Raw genomic sequence first — 10,255 nt, forward strand, 5'->3', positions numbered from 1 at the left:
AAAAAAAAAAAAAAAAAAAAAAAAATCTACGTATCAAGACTGTTCTCCAATACATCAGATTTTTGCTGCAGTCTATAAAAACGTGAAGTGAATTAGTATTTCTTTTACATTATAATTGTTGTCATATGATTGTGTTTGTTCATAAGTCATTCTTCAGATTGTTTCTCTTTATCCCAGTAATTAAAACCATATACTATCCAGATTTTTATTAATTTTTACACCTGTGTTGTCTCCATTTTTCAAGCCTCTGCGTTTGTCTTTGAAAATTTTATGCTTACCATTTTTTAGGTCTGATACTCAGGTTATGTTTGTACTTACATTTTAGGCCGTTCGTCCCTGTTTCCAATAGATGATGGCTTGCTAGATGATGGTCACAGTGATCAAGTTGGTGTTTTAAACTCACCCACGTGTTACTCGGCTCATCAAAACGGAGAACGAATAGAACGCTTCTCTCGAAAAGTTTTTGTTGGTGGGCTTCCTCCAGATATTGATGAAGGTAAGCTTGATTTGGCCTTCAAAATAAGGTCAAGCAAGAACAAATTTAATGGAAACAAAACACTCACTTGAAGCATAATATAAATAGGGTATGGAATTTTTATTTTTCCTCTTTGGCAGATTTTAAGAATTAGAATGGAGATCTATCGCTGTTTTAAAAAATAAAAGTTTGTCACTTGTTGAAATATGAAGACAACTGGACACATTTTTTAAATTTCTATTCTTTATATCTTACACATATTGTTACTGTGAGCATCTTCTCTAAGATTTCCCTATCTAGATCATATCTTTCAAAATATAGAACATATTTAAATATATCACATACAACTTTTTGCATAACACACACACGCACATGTGCATACTTACATGCAAATAATGAAATCAGTCATGAAACTGTGTGAAGTAGGGAAACACACGCTTTTAGAAATGGGTAAGAAGGAGGCTATAAAATCCAAAAGGGAAATGGAAAACAGAACATCAAGTAGGAAATTCAGATTATACAAAGACTAATAAACATGTGACATGTGAAACCTGAGGCTAATAAAAATGTGAAAATGATCATGAGTAAAAACAAGGGAAAGATTAAAAGTGCTGAACTATGTTTATAATGTTACAGGAAATTACCACTCATTAATAACTGATAGAGAAGATATAGATATATTTTGGGGAATGCTTCAGTTCTTGATTTAAATATACACAAGCTTACCCTCAATATTAATCAGGATTCTAAGATTCCCATAGCTTAGACTATAGGATTAGATGTGACCATATAGTATATGATTTCCAATGAAGCTACCTGGTGTATGTCAGACCTCTGCATCGTACCAGCATTATAGCTATTCCAGTCTGTTTTGAGGAAACCATCTTTTGATTATGGTTTTACTTGTAAAGCAGTAACAGCTCTCTTTATATAACCTGACACAATGTTGACTCTTTTCAAGCTAGTGCTGCTCATACTTGTGCTATAAGTATTACAAAGTGTTCGTGTGAAATTACATAAAATATTTAATTTACAGAGTAATTTACAGAGTACTGGAATTATTTTTTCCAATATGCTGCTTAAAAGTAAACTTAACTTGACTAAAACAGTTGTAGGTTTTACATATTATCTTAATAAGGATATCAACCATATTCCTTCTGTTTAGATTTTAGTTTCCCTTAGCATATTTGACACTTTAAGATGTTAAATCTTTGAAGTAATTAAAAATACAGGATTCTTAAAATTACTCATTAAAACTACTTACTAATGGATATTATTTGTACTTTTTAAAGATGAAATAACTGCTAGCTTCAGAAGATTTGGGCCTTTGGTAGTAGACTGGCCTCATAAAGCAGAAAGCAAGTCCTATTTTCCACCAAAAGGTAAGAAGTTTCACTGTTAATATTTGTTAGGAAATTGGTTAGATGACAGTAAAATGAATATCATCAATTATTATAAAATATAATGTCAGTCGCTTACTTTTTGGTTTTTGTTTGTTTTTTTAAAAATTGAATGTAAGAAATTTTGTATAAAAATCCATAATTCGTAGAGGCTGGTGACCAGGGTTGAGACAGGAAGTATGATCCTGAGAGCCACTCCTCTGGGCCCTGGCCAGGCGGATCAGTGAGACTCCAGTGGTAGACCCCACTGTAACTGATAGAGCTTCACAAGCTCCAGTCAGTCAGTGTTGAAGTATTTCCTCTGTAAAGCAGCATTCTGAGTAATGTAGGTATAGACATGAAAAAGTGTCCTCGCACTCGGTGAAGTGAAGACTGTGTGAAGTGAATTTATTTATATTGTATCTCCCAGTTTTATGAAAAGGTTAAATGTTAGGAGGATACTTAGTTGCATCAGCCACGTCTTCCCGGGATCATTCTGTGTCTGATCACCAGAGGACTAGAACACGGTCGTGCTTGTGTTATTGAGCATGTCACATGGTGGAGACAACCATTCATAGGGAAAGGGCGTGTACCTGCCTGCGATGACCAGAGGCAGGGAGGAAAGAAGAGACGCACGTTGTCAGTTCTGTTAGCATCTCTGAACTGAAAGCTGTCCGAAAACCGGTCCTGCTCTCCGTGCCTCAGCGCTTCTCTGTATGACCGTGCCTGGGCCTTAAGGCTCTTTCTGGGACTCTCCCTCTGGACGTCCCCATTTATCTTTGGATCTCAGCTTCAGTGTCAGATGCCCACAGAATCCTTTGAGGGTTGGCCTGATGAGCTCTGCCGTCCTTCTGTCAGTCATTCCAGCTCCCAGCACTGTCTCTTTCATAACATTTGTTACAGTTGCTCTGTTACATTTTAACAACTCGACAAGCAATTGTTTTGTTTATTTCATCTGTAAAACTGAATTCATTGAACTTTATACACAGTATTTGTATTCTTAGCACAGATTGGAAATTGCCTAATAAGTGACGTAAACACTAATAAATATTACAGGATAGAGAAATTACTTTGACCTCAAGTAGGTGCAGGAAAGCATCACTGAGAAGCTTTGAATTAAATCAAAAAGCTAATGTGTAATTCACATAGATAAGAGATTGAACAGTTTCAGACCAGAACTGAAGTGTTTGGTCTACCCTCTGTGTCTTCAGATTTCTTGTCTGTGACAACTGTGGAGCACATCTGTTCAGTGAAAAAACATTTGCATTTGTAATGAAAAATATGAAAATTTTTCTTTTCATTTTCTTCCTAGACAGTGTAGTGTAACAACTACCTAGGTAAAATTTATATATCTCCGTATATAATAATGGGTGATTTAAAGTATACAGAGTTTGCTTATGTCATTGTATATAAGAACTTGAATATCTTTGGGTTTGTTTTTTGGGCAGATTGTGTGTCCACTCCAGCGTGTTCTTGGTCATTCCAGGTGACGGTGCCTTTGAAGCATAGGGACATGGGGTTCAAAATTTGACGAAACAGAGCAATTGTGTTCATTGCTGTTTTCACTATCGTGGTTATTGTGGTTTTTTTCAGTGTTTATTTTCTCAATCTAAAATAATTGGAAAAAAAGATTAGTACTGGTACATTGGAGGCTTTTTAAGTATAGCTGTGTAGTTCATTGTAGCCATCGTCAGAGACCAGTGTTTCCCAGTCTTGTCTGTAAGTCAGCGTTTCCCGCAGTGTGGAAGAACCGTGCTACCGAGGCATGCAGTGGCACGGCCACCTTGTCGTTGGAGCAGTGACTTGAGCCTTTAGCTCCGTGGTGGCAAACTGAGGGCACGGGCACGTGAGCCACGTGTTTGCTCAGCTACAACCCCAATGATCGGCTCCAGTCGCAGGGCTGGTGCTCTGAGATAATGAAGTGGGTTTTGGGTTGCAGTTGGCCGCTCGGTCTCTGAAAGGCTTGGCATCACTATTTTAGATGCTACCGCACAGGTATCGTTTCCATTGCAGTGAACAACATTTACATTATGTGATCATCGTTTGTTTACTTTAATCAATTCCAAAGATTATTGTGTGGTTGGCTTTTGTACATTTGATATCTAATGTATTAGATGGGATATAATTTACATACCATATTGCTTAGTTTTTTATATATATTTTCATAGTCATAACAAATTTAAAATATTAATTTAAATATTCTATTATTACAGAATCACCATAGTTGTAATATCCTTAGTTTTTAATCAGAATTAAGGCCTAAGAACAAGTCTTGCCAATCCCAGCATTCAGGAGTTTAAGGCAGGAAGAAGATGATTTCAAGCCCAGCCTGGGTTGCATAGCAAGTCCAAGGCTGGCCTTGACTACATAGCAAGACTTTGTCTCAAACATCAAGCAACAAGGAAGCCAGTCTTCATATTTTTCAAATATATTTGAACGAAGTCTAAGATGTACTTTTAATCTTAAATAATCTTAACTTTGGAAGTTTCTCTTTGCCTAGATTAGTTTGAAGGTTTTAGATTTTTTTTCTCTATGGAATCATGTATTTTTATTAAAAGGAAGTTCCTGTGTGCCACATCAAACCTTTGCAATATAAAAGCCATTGTTGACAATAAATTGTGTTTTCTGAGTACTGAGTAAAACTTCCCATTATATTATGGATCTACGCATACATGGCTTGCTGAGGCTGCCTTAGATGGGACTGTATCACTATGCTGTTTGTTTATTTGCAGAAAAATTTCACAAAGCAGATTTCTAGGTCTCTGAACGTACCAGCTTCTGGGAATATTCCCATAATAGTAAACTTACAATATACATTTTTATGCTCCCTTTTATGTACTTTGTATTCTGCATTGCTGGATGCATGATTTTTAATTAAAGATTGACAACTGGTTGTTCACAGGAAAGGAGGATGATGTACTGCCTGATGGAATGGGAATCTAATACCAGCTTATTAGACTGAACAGTGCTTATCCAAGTTGAGATTTAATTTAAAAGTTTTATCCTGTCATTAAAGAACATATTTCATTCCAGTCTCCCTAGGGTAACTGTCTTAGCATCTTTTGGGACTTTTTTAAAGACACTGGAATTTTCCCTCTACTTAGGGAATTTCCTAGTATGCCAAAAGTATCCTCCAGAATGTGTATTATTATCCTAAGGGCACTTAAAGGAAATTTTGGCTCTTAATACACTACCAGGCTTCTGCTGACGAGCTCTTTAAAAGCATGGTGTCACTACTAGAAAGAGCTGATCTGAGTTTTGCTGTGAGATTGACTTTGATCAAGTAATAGAACCTCTTGGTCCTCTGTTTGTTTGTTTGTTTTTCTTTATGATGTAAATAGCTCATTTATCATAGACTTGTGAAAATTAAATGAAATAATTCACATACAGCTCCAAGTGTAGTGCCTGAGACTAAGTGCCCCACAGAAGGTAGCTTATCACTTTACTCTTTGTTCTTTCATGTATGCCAGAGGATACAGTGTTCTCCTATAGAAGGCTTGAGAATTCAAATCCTATTAGTTTTTTTTCAGCAGCATGTATTCTAGACCATGCTAAGATTTGGGGCTAATTCCTTGTGTTGACTTACTGTTTCATTTTCCTTGGTTCTTCCAGGCTATGCATTCCTTCTCTTTCAAGAAGAGAGCTCAGTTCAGGCACTAATAGATGCTTGTATTGAGGAAGATGGAAAGCTCTATTTGTGTGTTTCCAGCCCTACTATCAAGGACAAACCAGTAAGTAAATGCCATAGCAACTCTGGATGGCAAATGCAATTTTCCCAAAACTGTTCTTATATTTTGTTTCGAAACAAATTACCATGTTACAAGCCATGTCAGTAAACATCCAGGTGATTTATACTACATAGAATTAACAGTAATTTGTATTCAAATCCAGTTCTATAAATTTTTTAAAAATAAGAGTAACACCCAATGTAATTTTCTTCATAGGTTCAAATACGTCCTTGGAATTTAAGTGATAGTGATTTTGTTATGGATGGTTCCCAGCCTTTGGATCCCCGAAAAACAATTTTTGTGGGAGGTGTTCCAAGACCACTAAGGGCTGGTGAGTAGAATATTAACAGATTTTGGGGTTTTTTAATAATTTAAATATAAATTAGTTAAGTCTGAAAGTATTTGGCAGCTGTTAGGTACCTGACACTGTTGGGCAGGTCATGAGAAGATTCTTGATAGTGTTCCTACAGTTGCTGAATTCTGAGAGCCTTTCTTGAAACTCTTAAGTTTTTATCAGTTGATATTTATTGATAATACCAAACAGACTCCATGAGGATGGTCTACTTGAATACTCAGACTTCCTAAGTGCAACTCTCTAAAATAGGACAATTTTGGGTCTCTTAATCACATGTGGGTTGATTCTGGTATCTGAAAAAGACATGGATTTTTTTTCTTTTTCCTGTATCTCAACTACACTATTAACTAAACTAGCATTTTATGTGAATGAGTGATGAACTTGCTTATCAGCAACCAGGAGCCAGAAATCTACTGAAAGATGTCATATAGTACAAACTGTAGCTCTAAATGTCCACTGTATATGTAGATGATAAGGTACCAGGTACTACCTAAGGTGTTACCAATTTCTGTCCTCTGGAAGATGTGTTAAAGAACTGTTCACACTGTAAATATTTTAAAAATATGATGACTGCTAAAAACATGATAACTGCTACAAAGAGAGACTATGGGGAGTAGAGGAGCACACTTGGGAAGGGATTGTCATATAAAGACTAAAAAGAAGGAGGGAGGTGGGGCGGTAGTGGTTGTGAGGCATACACTTCAGACAGAGAAGGACACCTGCAGGAGGCAGGAGGGTGCATGGAAGGGACAGGAAGCAACCCAGAGAGGCTGACCAGGGATTCAAGGAGAGAGGGCAGAGGCACAAGATAGCATTTAAAAAGTAAATAGCAGTTAGATCATACAAGTCTAGTAGGCAAATTTGATATTTATCCTCAGAGCAAGGGAAATCATTCAAAGTTTGTAAAAATAAGGAGAGACATGATCATCTTTGGAATCTTGAAAGATCCGTTAAGTTAATGACTCAGAGGGGGAAGCTCAGTTGCAAGTAAATACAGAGAGCCCTGGTTTTAGAAGCCTCTTGTTGGAGCCTGGGAGGCAGATAGTGGTGGCAGGAATTAGTGTGGCAGTGCAGAAAAAACCAAGTGAACATATGTCACAAATATTTATAAGGCAAATGCAGGGGTTGAATCTCAGCTTTCATCTAAGTCCTGAGGTAGACGGTGGTGCAAAGAAAGACTATGGGGAGATACTAGGAACACTTGAGAAGAAGCAGGGTGGAAGAGAAGATCATGGTTATATGATTTTGAACACAAGTTCTTGGCACCATTCAGAATTTCAAAATAAAAATTTCAGTTAAACTGCCTAGTATCTAGTATAGTTTGTAAGTGAATCGCTCTTGCTACTGTTTTGGAAATAAATGGGAGGACAGAGATCAAAAGCAAAGAGATAAGGCCATGCCATAAACCAGATGTGTGGCACCTTAAAGTGATGGAGCTGAAGAGGTCAGATCCTAGGAGTGTTTTGAAAATCAGGGTGATAGGATTATGTGTGCAGTGAGGAAGAAGAAAACAAAGGATTAAGCAAAAAATCTGGATGTGGCAACTTCATTGTTTCCGTTGTGTGCTACCTGGGTCAGCAGAACCTCATTGGAAGGGCGATAATGAGATGAGGACCACTTTTACCTGAGTTGTGTTTTTAACACACTGCGGGTTGCAACATCTGTGGAATATCAGCACGAATGGTCCAGGAGGCAGAACACTTATGAGTCCAGAGTGAAGGGAAGAGACCCTCGGAAGAGACAAAGTTCAGTGACGAAAACACACAGGTGTTATTTAAAGCTGTGACCCGGGATGAAGTCCCCAACCAGGAGAACAGAGAGAAGCTTAAGGACTGAAGCGGAAAGTACTCTGGCATTGGGCATTCAGGGAGTGAAGGAGGAACTGTCAAGGAAGATGAAGAAAGTGTTAATAAAAGGAGGGGAGAATTAGGAAAAGATACCTGACAAGGCGGATGGAGAAGGTAGGAATTGCTGTGTTCAGCGTCCCCTACAGGTTCACTGACTGCATGGGATTTGTCAGTGGGAAATGGACTTGCTGCCTGCAATTACAATGGGATCATAGAGTGCTAGTCTGTTTATAAGGCTCAGAGAACAGGAAGAGAGTGATTGGATATACACTGTGTACACGTGAAAGGCTTGGATTTACAAAAGAATGTGGAACTATACCCAAAAAGAAGACAGAGAACACAGTATATGGGTTTAGGGCTGGTAAATGGGTACATTTGGTAAGAATCTAACTTTATGTTTTAAAAAAAAGAAAAAAGGGCTCTTGATATCCTGCTTCTTTTTAACAACTCTCTTTTGTCAGTATCCTGTTGTTTACTTTTTAAGAAAAATGATTGATTTGCTGTTTTCTCACGTCTAATGTGAACATCTTTCATTTCAAAGTGGAACTTGCCATGATCATGGACCGGCTCTATGGAGGTGTTTGTTATGCAGGAATTGATACGGATCCGGAGCTAAAATACCCAAAAGGTGCTGGGCGAGTTGCTTTCTCCAATCAGCAGAGCTATATTGCTGCCATTAGTGCTCGATTTGTTCAGCTTCAGCATGGCGATATTGATAAACGTGTAAGTTGCAGACTGAGAAGTCACTGTGTCCTATAATGTGCTGACCCAAAGCCTGCCACCCAAAGGAGTTAATGATATCGTCCAGACATTCTGCGTATTTATTTTTTCGGCTCGAAGGGTTGAACCCAATGAGCACTGAGCCACACCACCAGCCCTTTTATTTTTAGTTGTATTTAAAGTTAGGTCTTGTTAAGTTTCCCATGCTAGCCTCAAAGTCTCATCCTCCTGCCTCACCCAATAAACACTTTATCTTTTGTACTCCTTTATCCAGTTATATCAAAATATGCTTGAAATATAAAATATTTAAATAGATTATATTTTAAATACTATATATAAAATTATGGATTAGATGTTACTTAAATGCCATCAAAATTTTTATCAGTCAGTAAGTCTCAAGTATCTAAGCAAGTATCTAAGCTTCTTTTAAGAGCTTGCCCTCAAGCCAGGCTGCCTGGAATTGAGCAGCATTTCTTCCTTTTGCCCTGTAATCCTGGGCTAATTAGCTCTCTCTGTTACACTTTTTTTTCACTTGGAAAATGGAAAAGAATATTAGTGTGTCGTCTTGGTTTTTTGAGAACTAGATTCGTATATGTACAAGGATTTGAATACAACCTGACAGAGTAAATGCTACTTAAATGTAAGCTTTTAAAATACACGTGTCCGTTTCTTAATTAACCTAAAATTTAACCTATTACCTCCTTAGCAGCATGTTTGAATATCACAGTAAGAACTTTACCTCCTGGGAGTGATAACTGAAAGTCACTCTGCTGAATAATTCTCAGTGCTGTGACTGTCATCTAAGGCAGGGAAGAGGTGACCAACACTCAGTTGCTCATTTGCAAAACAGTTTCAAACTAAAATCAGTGAATAGTTCTTATACGTAGCTAACAGTATTTTAAAGTAATCACGTTTATATTTAAAGTACACCTGACGTGTACTAAGAATATGGAATAAACAAATGTTTTATGTCCAAATGAGTAGATCTAACTTGAACAGGTACTTATTTCCCAAGTAACCATTTCTTGAAGCCTTTCCTGTTTTCCAGTCAAGAAAACTGGTTAACTAATTCTGTTTGACTGGACGGTGGACTACTAAGGAGTAGTCATAAATTGCACTTAAAAAAAAGAAGTATAGCGTAGGTTTGGTTTATAAATGCAAAGTGACTTTTTGTTGCCCAAAATAAAAGAGGGCTCTGCTGTTCTTCAGATTGGCACAGAAAAGCTTTTTGAACTGGTTTGAATCTTAGAGTTCCTCTACTATTGTAGTTCTCAACCTCAGCTTAGCATTAGTCACCTATGTACCTGGAAAATCTTAACATCTGGGTCCCACCCCTGAGACTGCTGTAACTGGTCTGGGGCACAAGCAGGGCTGCTGTTTATAAAGTCCCCCCAGTGACAGTAAGGTAGAGCCATGGTTAAAGTCACTGATTTGGTCCAGTCCTGACTTTGACAGCAAGGAGCCTAGACCACTGAGGAAGTTATTTACATCTGTAACATACACAAGTAAAGAGATTGTTGCAGTGTAATACCTCATACCTCTTTGCTTCTAAAATGGACCAATTATTTTGGAACAGAGCACTGGTTCCTAAATTGCAACTCAGATGCAGAGCATGTGAATTAAGTAACATGAAGGCCAGGGATTCGGCAAAGTGGCACCACGCCTGCCAGGCAAGTGCAGGGTCCTCAGTTTGATCCCTGGTACAAAAAAAAAAAAAAAAAAAAAAAAAAAAAAAAAAAAAAAAAAAAAAA

The 10,255-nt window shown here is 37.5% G+C and overlaps 1 protein-coding gene across 5 annotated transcripts in view; it reads left to right on the plus strand.

The window, feature by feature from the left end:
- Positions 1-10,255, plus strand: part of Cpeb2 (cytoplasmic polyadenylation element binding protein 2) — a 66,206-nt gene that overhangs the window by 50,376 nt on the left and 5,575 nt on the right. For all 5 annotated transcript variants that reach the window (XM_019210306.2, XM_010641854.3, XM_010641855.3 and 2 more), the window contains 5 exons: positions 326-496; positions 1,768-1,857; positions 5,467-5,585; positions 5,799-5,913; positions 8,326-8,507. In XM_019210306.2, coding sequence (XP_019065851.1) covers positions 326-496; positions 1,768-1,857; positions 5,467-5,585; positions 5,799-5,913; positions 8,326-8,507 — 677 coding nt within the window. The remainder of the gene's footprint in view (positions 1-325; positions 497-1,767; positions 1,858-5,466; positions 5,586-5,798; positions 5,914-8,325; positions 8,508-10,255) is intronic.

The sequence above is a fragment of the Fukomys damarensis genome, unplaced genomic scaffold (genome assembly GCF_012274545.1).
Source record: "Fukomys damarensis isolate Sample0158 unplaced genomic scaffold, DMR_v1.0_HiC HiC_scaffold_35, whole genome shotgun sequence".
Taxonomy (NCBI): Eukaryota; Metazoa; Chordata; class Mammalia; order Rodentia; family Bathyergidae; genus Fukomys; species Fukomys damarensis.